The sequence below is a fragment of the Notolepis coatsorum genome (genome assembly GCF_963971535.1).
Source record: "Notolepis coatsorum genome assembly, chromosome: 19".
Taxonomy (NCBI): domain Eukaryota; kingdom Metazoa; phylum Chordata; class Actinopteri; order Aulopiformes; family Paralepididae; genus Notolepis; species Notolepis coatsorum.
This window is the reverse complement of record NC_140183.1, coordinates 11,484,148-11,507,348: the sequence shown is the minus strand read 5'-3', so window position 1 is coordinate 11,507,348 and position 23,201 is coordinate 11,484,148. Positions and strand designations below refer to the sequence as shown.

Sequence of the window (23,201 nt, the reverse complement as noted above, 5' to 3'; positions counted from 1 at the left end):
ATTCAGAGAGAAGAGAATGTGGCCCGAGACCGAGCAGACAGCCAGCGAGCAGCTGCTGGTGCTCTACGGGACGCAGAGCGCGACAGACAGCAAGCGCAACTAATAGAACAGCTGATCAGACGGACAACACCCTCTCCCTCCACCAGAGGCTCCAGGAACTCGTCTAGACACACCTCCAGGGCGGCATCCCCTAGCCGAGTAAACAACCCTGAACTCGACCAACAGACGAGGTCTATACCCCCCACAGACCACCTCCCCCCACCGGTCCAAGCGAGACCTAGCAACCGGGAAGGAGCAGCATATCCTGTGGAGAGGCTAAACCAGAGACTACAAGCACTGGATGACCTAACTGAAGACGAAGAGGAAGAGGAGGAGAACCACGCCCGACGACAGCACAGTACTCTACCGGACCAGGAGGTCCGGTACAGCCCAGGCTATACTCCCGCGGAGCTGCGCTACAGACCCCCGACTCTATACACGGGTGAGCACGACGCACGACCCGCACCGAGGAACAGCACCTGGACAAGCGGGCCATGGTACACTGCCGGTACCAGCCCATACCAAGGAGCGGGAGGAGACTCGCCCAGGAGGCCTCTCCCCCAACGCTCGCCGATGTATCCACAGTCAGCGTCATACATTGGCACGCCTATGGTACCCGACTTCACCCAAGAGAACCGGGCCCAGTATACAGAACTCCGCATGTGTCTGGAGACCATGTTGGTGGATGTATTGGATGAACGCCACAAATACGCCATCCTACTGAAGCACTTAAAGGTACCCCGCGCACATAATATAGCGCTCGCCTACGCGACTTCCACCACCCCATACACAGCAGCGCTGGTAGCATTGGACCAGAGGTATGGGCGCATATGGGATTACGTGATCCAGGAGATCCGACACATCGACCGCTTACCCCCAGCAATAGACAATCGAGCACTGGACGACCTGTCCATCAGAGTGCAGTCCCTGGTAGGGATGTTGGGAGCGCAGAGAGAGAAGGGGAGGCATGAACTTTACGCCAACTCAAATGTGGAAAGGATCTTGGAGAAGCTGCCGCCCGCTCGACAGGAGCGTTTTAGGCGACAGAGAGACCACCGAGACCCGAATGGCCCCGAACCGAACCTCCTCGACCTAGCAGACTTCCTGGCGAGAGAAGTCAGCAGCCTACGGCTGGATACATTCGGACGGAGCACCCCTGGCTCCAGAGAAGGAACCAGACGACTAAATGATGGAAGAAGATCGGTGACTGTGATGCACCAATCGGAGTCAGTACCGAGCAGCAGGAGCCACAGTACCCCCTCCAGAACGGAGAAGTGGAAGATAGTGTGCCCCTACTGTGAGAAAGGACACTGGCTAGCGCAATGTGACTCCTTCCCCAAGCTGAACGCGGAGGAAGCAAGTCAATGGATAAAGTCCAACAAGCGCTGTTTTCGCTGTGTGCGCTCACACATGGCAGCCGAATGCCGCTTAAAGAAAAGGTGCACCAAGTGCGATGGAGCCCATCTGGACATACTTCACGACAGTAACAGACGGCGCCCTTCACCCACACCATCCAGCAGCAAAGCGAGCGTCATGTACATCGATCCCGCCAGCAGCAGTGGAGCCCGAGTACTCCTAAAAGTAGTGCGTGTGACACTAAGCTACCAGAATAAAGTCCTGGACACTTACGCCGTCCTCGATGACGGGTCCGAGAAGACCCTTCTGCTCGCCTCCGCTGCGGCCCAGCTAGGGCTGCGGGGAAGCGAAACCCAAATGACAATTCGGACAATAAGACGAGATTTGAAGACGATAAAGGGCGAGAATGTCTCATTCTCTATCGCAGCAAGCGGCCAGCCTGAGCGACGGTACCAGATTACAGACGCTTTCACCAGCCAAGAAATAGGGCTGTCGCGGTACACATACCCCGTCGCCAAGCTGATGGAGAAATATGCACATCTGCGCAAGTTACCGATCCCGCTCATAGACAATGCTATGCCGACCCTGTTGATAGGCTCCGACCATGCAGACCTCATTGTCCCGATAGACCGGGTTCATACCGGACCCCGAGGCTGTCCTGCAGCAGTCGAGACCCGTTTGGGATGGACTCTCCAAGGCCCGCTCGCCAAATCTCTCAACCGAAGTACAGCCACTAGATGTCTCCACTCCCGAGTCACAGAGGGAGAAACCGCACTCCTGCAACACGTAGAGCGGCTATGGACCTTGGAACAAATGCCCTTTAAGAACGGAAAGAATTCCGTTCTAAAGATGACATTTACGCCATTCACCTCCTCGAGACAGGGACCAAGAGAGTCCCGGTCAACGGCGTGTTGAGATACGCCACGCCACTCCTGCGGCGAGAAGGAATGCCTACTTTCCACGCCAAGACAGACGCCACAGAACGGTACCTGCTGAACACGGAGCGGCGCTTAGCCAAGAACCCCGCCCAAGAGAGTGTATACCGCGCTGAGATTGAGAAGCTCATCACAGCGGGACACGTCACAAAGATGGACATTAAAGAGGCTGACCAGACCACTGAATCGTGGTACGTGCCTCACCACAAGGTCCATCACAACGGTAAAGACCGCATAGTATTTAACTGCAGCTACCAGATCGGATCCCAAAATCTGAATAAAGAGTTACTGCCCGGTCCCACACTCGGCCCCTCCCTACTCGGCGTTCTACTCCGCTTCCGCCAGGAAAAGGTGGCCATCAGCGGGGACATTAAAGGAATGTTCCTGCAGGTGAGATTAGTAGAGGAGGACAAGCCCCTGTTACGGTTCCTATGGAGAGAGAAGCCAGGAGATGAGCACCCAGCCATCTACCAATGGGAAGTCCTCCCCTTCGGAACGACGTGCAGCCCCTGCTGTGCTACATTTGCACTACAGAAACATGTAGCAGAGGACCCAGCAGCGGACGAAGAGGTCCGACACAGCGTAAAGAACAGCTTCTACGTAGACAACTGTCTACAAAGCCTTTCAACCCAGGAAGAAGCCGAGGCTCTCCTGATTAAACTGCGCAGCCTCTCCTCCGAGGACAAGGCAGCCAGCAGCGAGACCTGGATGGCTACAATCCCGGGAGAAGCCCAGGAGATGACCCTGGGATTGGTGTGGCGATTCAAAACAGATTCGCTTCACTACAGACACAAGCCCCTGACTACGGACCAGGGAAGGCCGGCGGCGGCGCCGACCACCAGACGGAGTGTGTACACAACACTCGCCCGACAATATGACCCGCTAGGATGTATTCTACCGTACACCACCAGGGCAAAAATGATTGTACGAGCATTGTGGGACAAGGACCAGGGCTGGGACGACCCCATTCCCGCACACCTTGCATCCACCTGGAGAGAGTGGGAGATGGAGCTCCACTCACTCCCAGGCGTTAATATGCGCCGAAGCTACTTCCCACCCACGGTGAGGCCAGAGACATGTAAAATGGACTTACACGTCTTCAGTGACGCCTCAGAGGTCGCATACGGATCAGTAGCCTACTTGCGGGCCCAAGAAAGGGGGGGAGAGATCTACACAGCATTTGTCCTCGCCCGCTCGAGAATAGCCCCACGCAAGCAACAATCTATCCCACATCTAGAGCTCTGCGCAGCCCTAGCCGGAGCGCACCTAGCCACGCTCATCCAACGTGAGCTCACCATACCGGTGTCTAGAACAATCCTGTGGTCAGATTCCACGACAGTACTCGCCTGGATCAAATCGGACTCATGCAAGTACAAAGTCTTCGTGGGAGTCAGAGTCACCGAGATTCAAGACTTAACCGAAGAGTTAACCGGAGAAACAGAGTGGCGCTACGTTGATACAAAACAGAACCCAGCTGACGTCATCACCCGGGGGATGCCCCTGGATGACCTCACCCGTCACAATGCTTACAGTGACGGCCCCGCATTCCTAAGACTCCCGGAAGGACAGTGGCCCATGCCTATCCCGAGGGAAGCAAGTCCAGAGGAGGTGGAAAATAAGAAGTCTGTGTTCTGTGGATTGAGCACCGTAGCCTCCACCGACCCTAACATAGACGATTGCACGTCCATAGAGAGTGCACAACAAAGGACATTCCTGCGGCACCACCCGGAGTGTAAGTCCCCCGCTGAAATGTCAGCAGCTAACTACGAGGAAGCAGAATTGCTTCTACTGCAGCGAGCCCAGAGAGACTCGTTCCCCGATGAATTGGCCTGTCTACAGGGAGGAAAGCCCGTCCCATCCGACAGCAGATTAATTCATCTGGCCCCCGAGAGCGACGCTCATACCCTCATCAGAGTGGGTGGTCGCCTACGCCGAGCCCCCAATCTACCGGATGACATTAAATACCCGATCGTATTGAACAGCCGACACAAGGTCACAGAGCTGATTATAAAGAAATACGATGAGGATGTACATCACGCAGGAGCAGAAAGAGTCTTCGCGGAAATCAGACGTCGTTACTGGATCCTACAAGGAAGAGAGGCGGTACGACGCTTCCAGCGAACATGTCTAGACTGCCGCAAGTGGCGCGCGCAGCCCAGCATACCAAGGATGGCTGACCTTCCTCCATGTCGCCTCCGAATCGGTGACAAGCCATTCCACTCAACGGGTATGGACTGCTTTGGCCCGCTGCACATAAAGAAAGGAAGAGGAACCGAGAAGCGGTGGGGTATTGTATTCAAATGCATGACCACCAGAGCGATACACATCGAGCTTCTCCCGACCATGAGCACAGACTCATTCCTTATGGCCTTCCGTAGATTCACATCACGGAAAGGAAGACCGTCTACCCTATTGTCCGATCATGGGACAAACTTCAAAGGCGGCGAAAGAGAGCTGAGAGAGAGCTTCCAAGCTATGGGCCCAGAACTTAAGACCCACCTCGCTCCAGCACAGGTTGATTTCCAATTCAACCCCCCAAACGCACCCCATTTCGGTGGCACTTGGGAACGAGAAGTGCGCTCCATAAAGACAGCCCTGTACGCAGTACTTGGGGCCCAGACTGTGGCGGAAGAAGTCCTAATGACAGTCCTCACGGAGATTGAGGGAGTACTTAACTCGAAGCCCCTCGGATATGTCTCCAGTGATGTGGCGGATATCGACCCAGTTACCCCCAACACACTCCTGATGGGGCGGCTAGATCCTGCATTACCCCAGACAATGTACCGGCCTGAAGAAGCGAACGGCCGACGAATGTGGAGGTACAGCCAAGTATTAGCCGACAAGTTTTGGAGCAGTTTCCTACTGCACTACCTACCGTCTCTACAGACCCGCCAGAAGTGGGTAAAGGAGAGAGACAATTTGACAGAAGGAACAGTCGTCATGATTATTGATCAATCACTGCCCAGAGCTATGTGGCCGGCCGGCCGCGTAAGCAAAGTGATCACCGGTGCCGACGGCAAGGTCCGAGCAGCTGAAGTGCTCGTCCAGGGTCGCACCTACACCCGTCCCGTGGCGAGGCTCATAGAACTGCCCCGACTCCCAGACACAATCGATGATGACCATGACCCTATAACCCTATGACTTTGTGAAGTTGACTGACCCCTACAGCAAACCCTTATGTGTAAATAGACAACGCGATTAATCTGTCTCTGTTTAACTGATTAGGTCTGGGACCAATCAGGGGGTGGCTGTTGTGAAGGGCCAGATTAAACCGAATATATATATTTATTTATATATATATATTTAATTGTATTTGTATATTCTCTAATATTCCCTGATATCCCTTGTATATTCCTTGTACAATATGCATTGAATATCCATTCTAGCCTACTGAACATCCCATAATAGTCTCCATTCTACTATTGGTCGAGACCTTGGTGCCAGGCTGCCATACCCCCAGACCCAGTTCAAACGTACCGCTCAACATGTACGAACAAGTCCTAGTTCCGCGTAGGAATCTGGCTACCGCACCACTAATGGGACTATTTGTTCATAGTGCGTATATATACTGCGCTACTAAAGTAGGACTTCCTTTTCAGTCCAGTTTCTTACCCTCCAATAGAGTCACAGACGTAAAGCCTCCCCGCGACGCCACGTGTGGGAGTAAGGCCAAGTTCGCCTACCATCGGTATTGAGACATCGTGTATATTAATATTTGAATAGTCATATTTGGCACTATATCGTCGAGTTGGACGTAGTCTATTAAGCTAATAATAGTCTGTTAATATATAGTGCTTCGTACGGTGAGAATACTACCGTAGTCAGTACCCCATCGTTTCGGGCAGAGAACTGGCTGCTTATCCAGGGTGGTTGACCCCACGTGAAGCTGCACCCGAGGAGCCCCAGAGCCGACGAGCGAGTGGACCTGTATACCGGATTATTCTACCGACGACAGCCCGCCTTCCCCGGCACGGATTATGCTTTGTATACGTTGATTATTCCATGGATAAAGACCCCCGACACTGCCGTGTGTTGGAACCCCCCCCCCCTGGAGAGGACGCAAGGTGAGGAGACGCTCTGCAAGACGAGGTCGCTTCACGTCTCTCCTCCGTGGACCGGAGGACGCCGGCCCACAAAGAGTCCACCTGCTTTCATCTGTGGTCCAAGGATCGCCGGCGCATTGAACGGCACTACAGTGGGTTCACCTGGGATACCCTTGGCCGGATGAGGCAGCCGGATTCTACCCCCCCCCCCCCTTCCTACTCCTGTCGGCTTACAAGCGACCGGATTAACCCCCCCTAGTGTATCCAGCCTATAATCATTGAAGTATCATTGCTGTTATTCCTTAACTATTCCAGGTCGTATATGTACCACCTGCGCCTTCAGAGATTGGACATTCTCTATTGATATACCGACGAATACTCTTGCCATAAAAGTGCATACTAATTCCTATTCATAAATGTGATTGATTTGATTAAGTGCTTGCTCTACACACCATCGCTGTGTAGAAATAAAGACCTATTTCTAATTCGTACATTTGTGTTGGATCCGTTTCATCTACGTGACAGTGTTCATCATAATATATTTATGCCGAGTACTGGGTGGCCGAATATTAAGTACAAAGGTAGTGGTAGTAAGTATCATATCTAGTAATACAGTCAGGGAATTGTACCCCTCAGTTACAATAATAATAATAATAATGTATGTGCAAAATAAATCAGCATTCCTTTTTGGTGAAGTTTCTGTCCCTATTAAAATAAACATTAAATACAATTAAGCTAAACTAAACTAAAATGTACAGAACATTAAGAAAATGTCATGGAAACATTGACCAAGTCCTTTTTTAGGTTAAATCTCTCAAATTGGGATTCATGAGCATAACTGTAATATGTTCTACTACATTTCATAGTCGCGAATCGATCAATAATGTACCAGGCTACCAGCAAATGATTTTGTAAAAAATAATATGAAAATGAAAATCAAATGTGATCTGAATAGTGAGATATTTTTATTTATTTTTTTTATTTTTTTATTCTTTATTATTATTATTATTATTATTATTATTATTATTATTATTATTATTATTATTATTATTATTATTATTATTATTATTATTATTATTATTATTATTATTATTATTATTATTATTATTATTATTATTATTATTATTATTATTATTATTAATTTTTTTTCTTGTTTAACTGTGGATTGTGTGTTTCTTGTATAATGGTATAAATTATTATTTGTGTAAATTAGGTTGTACGCCGACCATTAAGTAAATACTTGTTTAGTTTAGGAATAAGGGGCAGGTAACTATAAGATTTATTCTTCTTCCTGCTCCTTTTGTCCATGGAATGATATTTATGATTGTGTAATGAAGAAACTCTGATTGTATGATTCCATGTGGCAAATAAAAAACTCTGAACCGAACTGAAATAGGAAACTTGTAACTGATACCGACTGCGGATACCTCTTTACATACTGTCATTTTGAAATATTGAAAGTAGAAACATTATATTGTTTTTTCAGATATTACTGGTCCAACAATGACTTGTACATCAGAGCAGTGAATGCAGAGTTCTTGTATGGATATGAATACCTGGGTAACTCAGGACGTCTGGTCATCACGCCACTCACTGACAGGTCAGCCTTTGATATCCACATATTCATACTGTTTTAGCTTCGTGTTGCATTAACGCCCCACACTCTCCTGGATGAAAACATGGATGTCACATGACGCGGGAATGTTTTTCTTTATCCTAGTCGAGCTCTCAATAAAACACTGCTGATGTAAATGTAAACATTTTCTATCATCCAGGTGCTACTTGACCTTGACGGGGGCCCTGCACCTGAAGCTTGGAGGGGCCCCCTCAGGGCCAGCAGGCACAGGGAAGACTGAAACCACCAAGGACCTGGGCAAGGCTCTGGCCATCCAGACTGTGGTGTTCAACTGCTCCGACCAGCTGGACTTCATCGCCATGGGCAAGTTCCTCAAGGGACTGGCCAGGTGAGCGAGTCAGACCTCCCAGCTGGAACATTTCATGTCACGTACCGCTGAGTGTGTTCACATGCAAGACGGTATTCCAGATACAGTACTGGCTCATATCCTGGTTGAGGTCACACTGGGGATGATAATTATATTTCCAGTATGTCTTCACACCCCAGTTAAAGATATTCCTGTATATATATATATATATATATATATATATATATATATATATATATATATATATATATATATATATATATATATATATATATATATATATATATATATATATACTTGTATATATCTGAATACTAATAATACTAATAATAATATAATTCTATTTAGTGTGCATGTGAACTTTATTCTTCTTTGAATGTGAAACAGGGGAGTCATTTCAGAGATAGTATTTATTCAACCGGGGAGTATTTATTCATTTCAGGAAACCATTTCAGGGAGTCATTTCAGGGATGGTATTTATTCAACCCGGGAGTATTTTTATTCATTCCAGGGAGTCGTTTCAGGGAGTCATTTCGGGGATGGTATTTAAGATAAGATAAGATATTCCTTTATTGATCCCCTTGGGGGAAATTCAGGCAGCATGGGGGAGGGGGGAGGGGAGGTACAGGCAGTAGAATACATGGTACAGGTCATAGGATTATAGTACAGTGGAGAAATACAAAAAAAATTTAATAAAGAAAAAAAGGCAGTGTATAGCAATATAATGAACTCTGGACATGCGCATATGGCCAACAAGGTGCAAGATGAGGGTATGTATGCCCTCTCAGTTATATTTGTCCTACAATAAATATAGTTACAATATATAATCTAATAATAATAATCATTTATTCAACCACACACTTGTCTTTCATTTTACCTTCCAGCTCGGGGGCTTGGGCGTGTTTTGATGAGTTTAACCGTATCGATGTAGAGGTGCTGTCTGTGGTGGCTCAACAGATGAGCTGTATCCAGGTGGCCCAACAGCAAAGGGTGAGGCCAGGCATATAGACACAGTGATGATGAACAAGAACGTTTGCGAGTGAACATATGAGATGTACGTAGTACTGTTCACTGGAATTACTGTGTGTGTGTGTGTGTGTGTGTGTGTGTGTGTGTGTGTGTGTGTGTGTGTGTGTGTGTGTGTGTGTGTGTGTGTGTGTGTGTGTGTGTGTGTGTGTGTGTGTGTGTGTGTGTGTGTGTGTGTGTGTGTGTGTGTGTGTGTGTGTGTGTGTGTGTGTGTGTGTGTGTGTGTGTGTGTGTGTGTGCGTGCGTAGGCGAAGCGCTTTATGTTTGAAGGATCAGAGATCCCCCTGGTTCCATCCTGTGCGGTCTTCATCACCATGAACCCTGGCTACGCCGGTCGCACGGAACTACCTGACAATCTCAAGGTTACTATATATCACTGTTGTCACGTGAAAATCTCATTAGTCCATTTTTATTTACCATTTATTTCCAATATGTTATTTCCATGGAAAGTCCAATGAATAGCTGTGAACATGAGCTACTCTCTCTCTCTCTCAAAGCCAGAAACCAGATTAAGTAGGAATAAAACTTGCGATGTAATCAGGTACTGTATAAAGTCTGGAGCTGCTCCATAGACAATGAATGGGAGACTGATTTTGTGGACCCACAGAATCTTTGTTTGAGTTTTTATACTCAAATAGTCTTTATTCTATGGTAGTGTTTTCACTTCTGAAACAGAAAATGGATCCGTATACACAGAATTATCTCAGTGTCACTGTTACCATCTTAACACTTTGAATGCCATGCCCGAGATTATTCGGGTTTACCCCCTGCGGGTTCAATGCCCACGCCCGAGAATATTCGTTTTTTTGTTTATTAGCGATCTGAAATCATATTGCATCAAGCGAGTCTACCGTTGGAGATCCAGCCACCCCAGGCGCTCAGATGTGAAAAAAGCGCCCCCTATCGTCTCCCAGATGGTAATTCACCCTTTTGGATTGAACTCAATGAAAATGAATGAGAAAAAAAAAACCCGCACTCCACATTTTACTTCTTTCTCACTCATGCAACTGCCGTCGACCAGTTTCACTCTGGAGTTTCAGAGCAGCGGAGATTATGTGTTTTTACAGTATACACGGTAAATCAATAAAAAGATTTCTTTTTTTGAATGGCGATCAGGAATTGGAATAATCCATTTGGATACCATCTGATCTCAGGTAAGGAATCTATGTTACCAGTATTAGGATAATCAGACTCGTTTTCACAGAGATATAAGCTTTTATGTGATTATGTGATATTGCTGTTTCACTGTGCGAGCGGTCAGGAAATAGGAGAATCGATTTTTCATTACTATCTACAAACAAAACGAATTCACCAAACAACGGCGACGTACGACGGCGACGGTCAAAAACTGTTGGCTCTCTGTCGGTAACCAACACACACCTGGCTGTCATCGGTCCCATTACCCACTAAGTAGCCACGTAAGTCACCTGGTGAGCAATGGGAACTGATGCCATAAACCAATAGCAGGCATGGCTGTCTACAGGCAGAAATCAACACAAATGCATAAAAACAAAACAAATACATAAAATATAACATATGGCAATACAACCACGTAAATTGGCTCTTACACTTTATGTGACAAATAAAACAAAACTTGAACCCCAGAAACCCTGGTGAAAACAGAACTCTACTGTACAGTTGTCCACCTGAAGGTAATATCTAAGTATGATTTGAGTTTGACATGTGTCCTGACAGACTGGGGTTCTTCACCTCTCTTTCCAAACAGGCCCTGTTCCGGCCCATGGCTATGATGGTGCCCGACTATGCTATGATCGCTGAGATCTCCCTCTACTCGTTTGGCTTCAGCGCGGCCCAAGTTCTCTCCAAGAAGATCACGACCACCTTCAAACTATCTTCGGAGCAGCTCAGTTCCCAGGTAAACTGTCTTGACACGCGTTCGATTCACCTCAACCTGACTAAAAGGTTGTATCACGTGCTATTGGTGACGTGCTCTTTTTGTATTTGTGGCAGGATCACTATGATTTTGGCATGAGGGCTGTGAAGACTGTAATCTCTGCCGCTGGAAACCTGAAGAGAGAAAACCTTGACATGGACGAGGTTTGTATCTGCACCCTGTGACAGCTTCTGACAGTGTTGTTATGCACATGCCACTCATATGTATTCTTTCATGGTCTCTCCTCCTGCCTTCAGGAGCTGATCTGCCTGCGGGCGATTCGAGACGTAAATGTGCCCAAGTTCCTCCAGGATGACCTGAAGCTCTTCAACGGCATCGTGATGGATCTGTTCCCCACGATCACAGAGTCGCCCATCGACTATGGTACTCTGGAGGAGTCTATACGCAGCGTCTGTGCCAGGACCAACCTCAAAGACGTGGACGGTTAGTGTGTAGAAAAGGTTTTGTAGTAGGCAAGTTGAAGACAAAGGATGAGATGGCAATATGTTGATCATGTTATGTTCTTCTACTTGGCAGGATATATTACTAAGGTTATCCAGCTGTATGAGACCACGGTGGTGAGACATGGCCTGATGCTGGTTGGACCCACTGGCTCAGGAAAAACCAAGGTGATCATTGCATGGAGGATGTTACGTGAAAACCAGATTTGACTTTTTGATCATTTGTTGAAGGATCTCATGGTCATGTATGGATTAACTTCCATAGAGCCTGCTGTATGGAACCCATTGTATGATTTTAAAAAGTGTTTTTCTTTCTGAAAAGTTAACTCTGTAGATACATGGTAGTCCTCCAACAGCCCTGGTTGAGGTTTCAATGTGGGTCATGGTGTTGATGATTTGAATGAGGCTATCATGTGTAACTCTTTGCTACGTGACCTCTCAGTGTTATGAGATCATGGTGTTGATGATTTGAATGAGGCTATCATGTGTAACTCTTTGCTACGTGACCTCTCACTGTTATGAGATCATGGTGTTGATGATTTGAATGAGGCTATCATGTGTAACTCTTTGCTACGTGACCTCTCAGTGTTATCAGACCCTGGCAGCGGCCTTGACAGATTTAAAGGGCCAGGTGTCTGTTAGCGGTGGAGTGTATGACGCGATCCACACATACGTCCTCAACCCAAAGTCTATCACCATGGGACAGCTCTACGGGGAGTTTGACCTGCTCACACATGAGTGGTAAGTCATGTTTTGTCCTCTGAAGATAACACACAAGAATCACGGGGCATATTTTACTGTATAACTGAGTCAAATACTGGGCACACTGAGCTGGTGTTAAATACAGTATACTCTTATATTCTATTTCTATTCTATTCTATTCTATTCTATTCTATTCTATTCTATTATAACGTTGCAGCCAAACATACACTTTGATTGAACAAAATGTCACACATTCGCACATGCAAACTCAGGCTTCCTCCCTGTTGCGACCTGTAGGACAGATGGGATCCTGTCATGTCTCATCCGTGGAGGGGCAGTTATGATGGACCAGGATAAGCGGTGGTACATGTTTGACGGACCAGTGGATGCTGTGTGGATTGAGAATATGAACACTGTGCTGGACGACAACAAGAAGCTCTGTCTCAGCTCTGGAGAAATCATCAAGCTCTCTGAGGTAAGGGGATCTTTTTTATTCTTCACAGCTCTGTTTTCCTGTACATTTTCTCTGTCCTGTCTTCTGGGTTCTATACCAAGCCAGGGCACTAATCTACAGCACGCTACCTACAGTCTGACTCTGGCCACAGTGGCTATTTCACCAGCCGGGGCAGCTGGCTAGTGTAGAGGTCTAAGCACTCGCCTACCATCGCAGAGACCCGGGTTCAATATCCGGTAGTGGTACCTCCGGCTTGGTCAGTCGCCCCTACGAACATAATTGTCAGTGTTCGCCGGTGGGGTATGAGTCCTGGTCGTTGCAACAGTGACTCCTACTGGTTGGTCGGGGCGCCTGTTAAGCAGGGAGGACATTTCCACCAGCCAACTTTATTGATTACTAGCCAAAGCAGTTTTTAGAATAGACTGCCAAAGTGTCTATTATTGTAGAATTGACAGATTTACCACATGCCACATCTGAAAACTGACCAGCATTCGGTCGGTAGCTTGTGCAAATTTCATTACCTGTGTTGTGGAATATTTTAAATGGGTCAAGACAGTGAACTGTAGAAACTCAGATGAGTCAAATTGTATACAAATAGAACATAGGTTATTTCTGTTTCTGTGGCCACAGAAAAAGTATCCTCAATTTACAATCAGAGAGTCTAAAGTCTAAACATGACCAGAAAGTGAGAAAGAGCTCTGGTCAGACTTACAATAAATACATAGTTTGACATGACGTCAAAATATGACAAATTAATAACAGATATGACAAGAAAGGTAAACAAAGATGAGATTAGGGGTTTTGTCGTATCTGTCACAAGATTGATATGAAGACAACAAGAAAAATAACAAGATGTGATTTACTTGGACATGTCATGTCAAGCTGGCCTGACCTTTAAGTTGTTTTAAGAACACTGTCAGACTGTTGCCTAGTGTCTTGCCTAGTTAAACTAGTTAAAGCTTTGTACAGAGAAATATGTATTTATAACAGAGCTATGTACATGATAATATTTTCGTCCACACCTGTATGGAGCATTTGCATGTTGTGTGTGGTTCCTCCTTGCAGACTATGACCATGATGTTCGAGGTGGAGGACCTGTCGGTGGCCTCTCCAGCCACTGTGTCTCGCTGTGGGATGGTGTACCTGGAGCCCAGCATCCTGGGGCTCACACCCTTCACTGAATGCTGGCTGAAGCGGGTCCCTGAACCCCTGCTGCTCTACACAGAGCAGCTGGAATCCCTGTTCACCAGGTTCCTACAGGTAACTACAGAACCACAGTAAGGGGAATGCATGGAAGGTTTAGGGAGAAAATGAAATGGGACATGGAGTCAAAAACCAACAGGGGGGGAACCACTGTAAGATACTGTAGAGATCCATCCAGTAGCAGTATTGTTCTATGGTTTCTGCTTTGTGTGCCTCTATAGGACGCCATCAACTTTGTGCATCAGTCAGTGAGGGAGGTGATCTCCTCTGTGGACAGTAACCTGGCCTGCAGCCTCCTCAGACTCATGGACTGTTTCATCAGCCCCTTCATCCCCAAGGAGGTCAGTCTCCACGTCTCTGCGTCTCACTTTGGTCCACCATAAACATTTTCAAGCAGGTGCATCTCCAGTTCAGCGGCGACCAACCTCTTCCAACGTTAGCTACCTCGCTGTTAGCGCGGGTATTCAGGCTTTTTTTTTATTATTGTATCCCTCTTTGTATTGATATTCTGAATAGTTCAAATTGAATAAGGCCTGGACACCGAGTCAAACAGTTACCTTGGTTAAAGGTATGATTTTTACACTATGTTTTTAACATGGCGAAAGAAAGACAGGAGTGGTGGTGACGGTGAGTTCCTAGAACAGCCAGGATTAAACTGATGACCTCCTATTAGAGACATTACATAGTGAAGAATGAAAGTGTAATATTGCTTTAAAAACACACTTTCTTTTTCGTTTTAAAAAGTAATTTCATGTGTTGTTTTATAAGGATGCGAAGCCACCGTCCCAGGACAAGATCAAGCGTCTGGAGAAGCTAATTGAGCCCTGGTTCATCTTCTCGTTGGTTTGGAGCGTAGGAGCCACTGGAGATGCTGACAGCATGCATCGTTTCAGTGACTGGCTCAGGGTGAAAATGGACAAGGAGAAGGTCAGGGTCACTGGTTTAGAGCTGCTGGTTTACATTCACATTTGGGTCTAGCTGGTGTACCTGTGCCCCTTTGTCACAGCTGTTACCCACTTTAAGTACTAAACATACTTATCCATTTGACTAAACATACCACTGAACATACTCGTCCATTAGACTAAACATACCACTAAACATACTTAACCATTAGACTAAACATACCACTAAACATACTCGTCCATTAGACTAAACATACCACTAAACATACTCGTCCATTAGACTAAACATACCACTAAACATACTTAACCATTAGACTAAACATACCACTAAACATACTCGTCCATTAGACTAAACATACCACTAAACATACTTAACCATTAGACTAAACATACCACTAAATATACTCGTCCATTAGACTAAACATACCACTAAACATACTTAACCATTAGACTAAACATACCACTAAATATACTCGTCCATTAGACTAAACATACCACTAAACATACTTAACCATTAGACTAAACATACCACTGAACATACTCGTCCATTAGACTAAACATACCACTAAACATACTCGTCCATTAGACTAAACATACCACTAAACATACTTAACCATTAGACTAAACATACTAAACATACTTAACCATTAGACTAAACATACCACTAAACATACTCGTCCATTAGACTAAACATACCACTGAACACTATATTCCGTCACTTAGAATGATAGGATGAGTTAATGTATGAATATTAATGAGATATGATCCATTGTTCTTCATCAGAGAGACCTTCCATTTGTGAGAAAGGCATAATTTCAAGTCACTTTGCTTTGATTTATTATGTGCTACAAGTGGCTCTTGGTGTTGAATGTTAGTACTGGGAAAACTCTTAAGATACAGATGTCCTATTTTAGACAAATATCAGCCCAATATCTAGTACTAGTATCAATATTGGTTCATCCTTAGCTGACACACTTCTACAGAGTAGGGGAGAACGGGGGACGTTGTCACACTTTTTACTCTAGTGTGAATAGCTCATAATCAAAACATCTTTCAATAGTCATTCCTACATTAAATTGAAGCTTAAGATGTTGGCTTGAAATGTGTATCTTTCATTTTCCAACGTATTGTAACAAAGAGTTAATCACCTATCAAAGACACTCTGACACATTGTGACAACCAACCCCATCATGGGGATGGTTGTCACACACTATGGGGTTGGTTGTCACCAAAAAAAAAGGGGGAAATCTTAAAAAGAAGAAAAGATTTAGATTTCAGATAATGATTGAAGAAGTGCGTCTTTAGTCGACGGCGAAATATTGGACGGGTTTCGGCTGTCCTAACTGGGGTGGGTAGTTCATTCCACCAATGTGGGGCAAGGACTGAGAATAGACAAGAAGGCAGAACTAAATTTGAAAGTTTAATTGCATTGACAAGTTGACAAATACATAACGTAATGCATCTTAATGAACATAAACAGGAAACACATCTTTAGGCCATCCTATATAACAAAATAAGAACACAATAAATCGGCCTAACAATAATAGCCTACACAACATGTGACAACCAACCCCAAATAAAATGTGATGAACTGGAATGTCTTGATAGCATCAAGGCTAACAGCCATCTAACAACTAGTTAGCTAGCTAACAACAATCTAAACTATAGCTATCCCTTCACACTTTTTAAGGGTAATAATTGTTTCATTATAAGCCCTTCTCTCCCCTGCAGACCTTCAGAGAGTCATCCACGCCTTCATTTCATCTAGATTAGACTACTGCAACTCCCTCTATATAGGCATTAACCAGTCTTCCCTGTCCCGCTTACAACTGGTACAAAACGCTGCTGCCAGACTGTTGACCGGAACCCGCAAGAGAGACCACATCACCCCTGTCCTTGCCTCCCATCATTGGCTCCCAGTACGCTACAGGATAGATTTTAAGGTTCTCCTATTTGTTTTTAAAGCCCTTAATGGTCACACCCCCTCCTACATCTCAGATCTCCTATCCCCATATTCCAACACCAGGTCCCTCAGGTCAGCCGATCAGAGGCTCCTGACAGTCCGGAGGTCTAACCTCAAGCTCAGGGGGGGCCGTGCCTTTGCTATCGCAGCCCCTGAACTGTGGAACAGCATCCCCACCTCCATTAGGCTCGCCCCCTCGATAGATGCCTTCAAATCGAGGCTCAAAACCCACTTCTACCTACTAGCCTTTCCCGTTCACTGACTCATGCCCTGTTTTTCTATGTGTTTGCCTGTGTGCCCTCCCATAAAACGGAGTGTGATTGTTGTCTATATGTATCTTGTGTATCTACCCTCTGTACAGCACTTTGGTTGACACGCGTCATGTGAAATGTGCTATATAAATAAATCTGATTGATTGATTGATAAACCAATTGTGTAAAAGCCTAGAAGAAAAATACTGAGGAGCGGAATATTTACAAATGGACATGAAAAACACAAAAAGTCCTCTCACCTCAAATTCAGCTGTTTCACTCCAAATATAACAATGTAGGTGAACTCTGACCCCAATTCTGGACATTTAAATACCAAAGTATGGGAGACAAGCTCCTCTGGTGGTGAAATATAATGAATGTGACAACCTACCCGTGTGACAACGTCCCCCGTTCTCCCCTAGCTGTATATTGTTTTTAAATGTGTTATTCTGTTGTGTTTCTACTAAATGTGTTTGTCTTCCAGGTTAGTGTGCGTTTTCCAGAGGACGATCTTGTTTATGACTATAGGCTTCATGACGAAGGGACTGGAAAGGTGAGCAGATTAATGCTTCAAATACAGACTCAGCGAAGAAACTGTGATCCCACCGGTTGTCAGTCCAGTGCCTCTCAGAAACAGCATAGTATTATTTCTGTTGCATTTAGGGATGTGCATAACGGTTATTTTGATTGACAGCGTTTTTTTTTTTATCTTCCTGAGGGGTCTGCCATGCACATAATCTGCCCATTTCATCCATAATCATCCCCCTCTCTCTCTCAACATGACAATACATCAACATGCAGTGCTTATTGTGCGTATATGCTTAGTGATCATCAACACTACATGCCCACTTGCCCAGTGTAGTGAAAGGTCTTGAGATATGAATTTGCAGGAGAGCTAGTAGACAGAAATCTTTTAGTCTAAATGTAGAGAATGTCTCATGTGTTCACCACCAAAACATGTGTACTCATTCACCCTATAAAATGTATTAATTAATAAATACAGAACAATTAAAAAAAAAAAAAAAAAAAGTATTAATCATTTAACCATTAAGGATATCTGGTTAATTGAAAAACTACTAATTGGCTATCCTTCCACAGGCCTAGTTGCATTGACTAATGTTTTGACACTTCATCAGTGGCAAGGCTTTGATTTGACAAAGTAGCATCAACATTTGTTTGTCACCAGAAATAAGGCCTTTAACTGTCTTTGTGCTTCAAGGATTCTGTTCCTGTCGATTTCCTCATACATCCATCTTTTACATAGATATAGAAGGTCTTCTGACTCCCATGGAGTCATCAAGTGACGAACAGGATACTCAATAAGTTCATAAGTTTACGCCTCTGCATCTCTGTGGTGCTTGTGTGTTACCTTATGGCCATCCCGTGGTGGTCATAGGATGAGACAGGTTGCAGGCTTACCATCTGACCAAAAGTGTTGACACGAGTGACCGGCCGACATTGCCATTGCTAGAGCCCACCGCTAGCTCTCGTTAACGGGGCAGAAAATACAAACAACACACAGACAGCCCAGACTTATACAGATTACCTTTTTCTGAGACATCTTCCCCTGGGCTGTTGTACACTCTAGGTCAAGTGGGTCAGTTGGATGAAAGGTAACCTCGAGGTGGTCATCACCCCGGAGACCAAGTTCTCTGACATCATCGTGCCCACCTCCGACACTGTGAGGGTGTCCTTCCTCATGGACATGCTGCTGTCCAACAAGAAGCCGGTAAGTGGAGGCACCCTGTGGACCAGTAGCTGAAAGGCCCGTAACATGATTGCACTGCAGCATATATATATAGATATATAGATCAAATACATAAAATGTGGTGTAGTGTTAAAAAGTGTTTAAAGTGTCTAAAGTGAATGAATGTTTAAGGTGAATGTTTGTGTGTGTGTGTTAGGGGTGTAAAGGTGTGTGTGTGCGTGTGCGTGTGTGTGCGCGTGTGCGTGTGTGTGCGTGTGCGGGTGTGGGTGCGCACGCACAGGGCCTCTACATTATTCCAGGTAAAGCCTTTCCATAGGATGATTGTTAATCGCCTTGTTTGTATTGGACAGGTGCTGTGCGTCGGGCCGACTGGCACCGGGAAGACGCTGACCATGGCAGACAAGCTGCTGAAAAACATGCCTGCCGAGTACATCACGCACTTCCTCATGTTCTCTGCCCGCACCTCAGCCAATCAGACGCAGGATTTCATTGACAGCAAACTAGGCAAAAGGTACAGTAGCCTACTTCCATGTTGCGATGGGAATTTCAACTCACTTCGCTAGTTTCATCATACCTACTACAGTATCGGTTCCCGCCGAAATCAATTGTCACAAAACGAGGCCTGTTTCCTGTGGCAGGCGTAAGGGGGTGTTTGGACCCCCGCTGGGGAGCTACTTCGTCTTCTTCATCGATGACATGAACATGCCCATGCTGGAGACCTACGGGGCCCAGCCTCCCATCGAGCTGCTGCGGCAGTGGATGGACCACGGAGGCTGGTACGACAGGAGTCAGATCGGTGAGAGATGACTGTGTTACACTGAATATTACGATCCTTGTTATTATTTACTGTGATGAAAGAAATAAAAAATACCCCCGATAGCTTTTATTTGTTTGTAAATATTAGACTATTTGCAGTGGTGGTACTGTTTGCCCTTATTGTAAGTTACATTGTAGATAGGGTAAACGGTAAATGGTGCATTTATATAACAGCTTTTATCCAAAGGGCTTTACAATTTGTTCCTCACATTTGACCCATTCACTCACACATTCACACACCGACGGCGGAGGTGCCGACCTGCTCATCTGGAGCAATTAGGGGTTAAGTGTCTTGCTGCAGGGACACTTTGACACGCTGCCCGGGACACAACTGCTCTACCTCCCCGAGCCACTGTCGCGCATCAGTCACCGTAAAAATGCCTACATTTTGTCTTCAGCTCATCCGATCTGCTGACTCGCTGTTTCTCCCCCCGTTGTGTCTCACAAGGTACCTTCAAGCGCGTGGTGGACATCAACTTTGCGTGTGCCATGGGTCCCCCCGGGGGAGGCCGGAACCCCGTCACCCAGCGCTTCGCGCGCCACTTCAACTTCCTGTCCTTCAACGAGATGGCGGACGCCAGCAAGAAACGGATCTTCTCCACCATTCTGGCCAACTGGATGAGTGAGTCGAGCGCGTCCCCCGTCTGACCGGGTGCAAAGCCTCCATGAAGGTCACACATGTCGGTGGAGGACCGGAGACGTGTCAGGCTGGAAGGTCTTAAAACGAGCTTTAGAGTCACTTTTATTTTCTGACTGAGTTCTTCACTTTGTCTTTCAGATGGAAATATGAGTAAAAAGGAACCAGGCAGTAAGTCAGAGTCGAGAGAGAAGCGGCGCAGGAAAGACGAGGGAGAAGCACGTGATACGTGTCACTTCACCACAACATGTTCCCCACCATAGTAGTATACAGTGTTACAGGTGACTCACTCTCTCTCTCTCTCTCTCTCTCTCTCTCTCTCTCTCTCTCTCTCTCTCTCTCTCTCTCTCTCTCTCTCTCTCTCTCTCTCTCTCTCTCTCTCTCTCTCTCTCTCTCTCTCTCTCTCTCTCTCTCTCTCTCTCTCTCTCTCTCTCTCTCTCTCTCTCTCTCTCTCTCTCTCTCTCTCTCTTCCCCCCCCCCCCCCTACCAGGACCCGTGACAGCCATCCAGCCCCTGAATGAGGCTCTGGTAAATGCCACTATCAAAGTGTACTCCACCATCACCTCCCAGCTACTGCCAACACCAGACAAGTCCCACTACACCTTCAACCTGAGGGACCTCTCCAAGGTGTTCCAAGGTGTCCTCATGGCTGAGGCCGGCATGATAGAGGTAGGATCACATTTTAAAGGGGGTGTGTTGGTGATATAAAGCCTTTTTTCATCTCATCGTGTTTGCTTAGCTTATTTAAATGCCCGAGTCACCGTCGTCTCAGTATGTTTATTTGGCCAGGGGTTTTAGTGGGTTGTGGTGAGAGACATAATAGTGCATGTATGAAAACCCCTGTCTCAGACTGTAGGTATATGTAACATGTATGAAAGCTCTTTGGGGACAAGAGACACCCACTGGCTCTAGGAACAACCTTGACAAAGTCCTGTTTGTTGTGATGTGGTCGTGGTGTTCAGGATAAGGCCCACCTGCTGCGGCTGTGGTACCACGAGAGCTGCCGGGTGTTCCAGGACCGCCTGGTGAGTGTCGAGGACCGAGACTGGTTCGACAACCTCCTGCAGGACTGCATCAAGGAGTTTGGCTGCAAGTTTGAGGACGTGGTGCCCCAACAGCCCATCCTGTACGGAGACTTCATGGACCCCGGAGCCGAGGTCAAAGTCTACACACTCATCGAGGACCATGAAAAGGTAGCAGGGTAATACTAACAAACTGGCCTGTGTCTGATATATTTGCAATATATAATAGATTCCCACTGGCCATGGGATATCTGAAATATGGAATCTTGAGGGCTGTATTCCAGATCCTCGAAATTCTAAAATATCAGGACATTTTACGGGGTGGGTCACATCAGAAAGTATTTTATAACTTGCTTTCACATGCAATCATTTTAATTCGATGATATATTATCAGCCATTTTCATACATTGTATGGCCACTTTTCCTCAGCAGAACCAACTATGTGAAATCCTGACCGTTTATCCCTTTGGAAACTTTCTGAAATGCAAAAGCACTTCACAATTTAAACTCATGGTATTATTTATCAGGGCCAACATCCATTATTAGTGACTTGATCTCTGTGTTTTTCTCCCTGTGTTACGTGCTGCAGCTGGTCACCGTGATGGAGGAGTACATGAACGACTACAACCAGGACAGCAGCAGCAAGATGAAGCTGGTGCTCTTCATGGATGCCATCCAGCACGTGTGTCGCATCAGCCGCATCCTGCGCCAGCCTCTGGGCAACGCCCTGCTCTTGGGAGTGGGTGGCAGCGGGCGTCAGTCTCTCACCAAGCTGGCCTCACATATGTGAGACTCGCACACCTCTAAACACACGCTCCTATGCCAGCTCCTTAGGTTTCGTGCAGTGCGGCAGTGCCCATTCAGAATATGTGCCCGTTCAGAACGGGCTAATGGCTCCTGGTATGGCTGCTTTCAGCATTCTCTAAAACCGTGGTATGGTTGTTTGCAGTGATCTCTAAAACTGTGGTATGTTGTTTGCAGTGTTCTCTAAAACTGTGGTATGTTGTTTGCAGTGTTTTCTAAAACCGTGGTATGGTTGTTTGCAGTGTTCTCTAAAACCGTCGTATGGCTGTTTTCAGTGTTCTCTAAAACTGTGGTATGGTTGTTACATTTCGTTCTTGTATCTCGTTCTGCTCTATGGGAAGTATACCTAGGTATACCACGTTACTTGAAAGATTCCGCTACATGCACTTTGCACTTGCCCGGCCACGCCCCTGTCCGCCTACATGTATATATGTGAGGGGTGTGACCGTACATCCGCCTTCCAGTGTCTTTCATTCTAGGAAGTGTTTGCTACAGGCAAGCGAGTGATTAGTTAGGTTTTAGATTTGTTTTTTGTGTTGCTTTTTTTTATGCGGTCGGCCGGGAAGGAGTTTTTTCTCTACCGAGCGCCAGGTCACTGCCAGCTCGAGGGCTCGTGTGCATTTCCGGGGGGAAATGGCGGGGTAGATCAAGCGTCGACAGGGGGGTCTCACGCCCGTTAGGTGGGCCATCGGGAGCTGTGTGTTCGCGTATACAGATCGTCTTGGTGGTGCCTCCTGTGGTGTTTTTGATCGAAACATGTACCTATCACCTTCTCCTTTGACCGGACCGGATCAGTTCAACCCGGTGTCCGCCGGGTCACAGATATATGTTCTGTTAACCCGAAGGGCCCTGTGCTTTTCCGGGGGGAAATGCCAGGGCGGGCCGGACACCACAGGGGCTGATGTCATGAATGTGTGTGTCATAAATGTCACTATGAGTTGAAAATGGGGGACCCCGATGTAAACAAGACAAACGACTTCCTCTGGTCTGCATCCCCTTAACAGTTGTGTGTATTGGGCCGTACTGTATTGTACCCTTTCTG

At 46.3% G+C, this 23,201-nt stretch overlaps 1 protein-coding gene across 1 annotated transcript in view; it reads left to right on the top strand.

The window, feature by feature from the left end:
* LOC311245936 (dynein axonemal heavy chain 1-like) overlaps positions 1-23,201 on the top strand; it is a gene marked incomplete at both ends in the record, with an annotated part of 135,727 nt that overhangs the window by 54,898 nt on the left and 57,628 nt on the right. Inside the window, 21 exons of the mRNA XM_084335960.1 lie at positions 7,860-7,973; positions 8,149-8,337; positions 9,201-9,306; positions 9,591-9,704; positions 11,069-11,218; positions 11,314-11,400; positions 11,494-11,680; positions 11,774-11,865; positions 12,284-12,438; positions 12,697-12,874; positions 13,919-14,113; positions 14,278-14,397; positions 14,825-14,983; positions 17,657-17,725; positions 18,761-18,901; positions 19,231-19,391; positions 19,519-19,676; positions 20,145-20,318; positions 20,824-21,002; positions 21,296-21,526; positions 21,945-22,141. Coding sequence (XP_084192086.1) covers positions 7,860-7,973; positions 8,149-8,337; positions 9,201-9,306; positions 9,591-9,704; positions 11,069-11,218; positions 11,314-11,400; positions 11,494-11,680; positions 11,774-11,865; positions 12,284-12,438; positions 12,697-12,874; positions 13,919-14,113; positions 14,278-14,397; positions 14,825-14,983; positions 17,657-17,725; positions 18,761-18,901; positions 19,231-19,391; positions 19,519-19,676; positions 20,145-20,318; positions 20,824-21,002; positions 21,296-21,526; positions 21,945-22,141 — 3,156 coding nt within the window. The remainder of the gene's footprint in view (positions 1-7,859; positions 7,974-8,148; positions 8,338-9,200; positions 9,307-9,590; positions 9,705-11,068; positions 11,219-11,313; positions 11,401-11,493; positions 11,681-11,773; positions 11,866-12,283; positions 12,439-12,696; positions 12,875-13,918; positions 14,114-14,277; positions 14,398-14,824; positions 14,984-17,656; positions 17,726-18,760; positions 18,902-19,230; positions 19,392-19,518; positions 19,677-20,144; positions 20,319-20,823; positions 21,003-21,295; positions 21,527-21,944; positions 22,142-23,201) is intronic.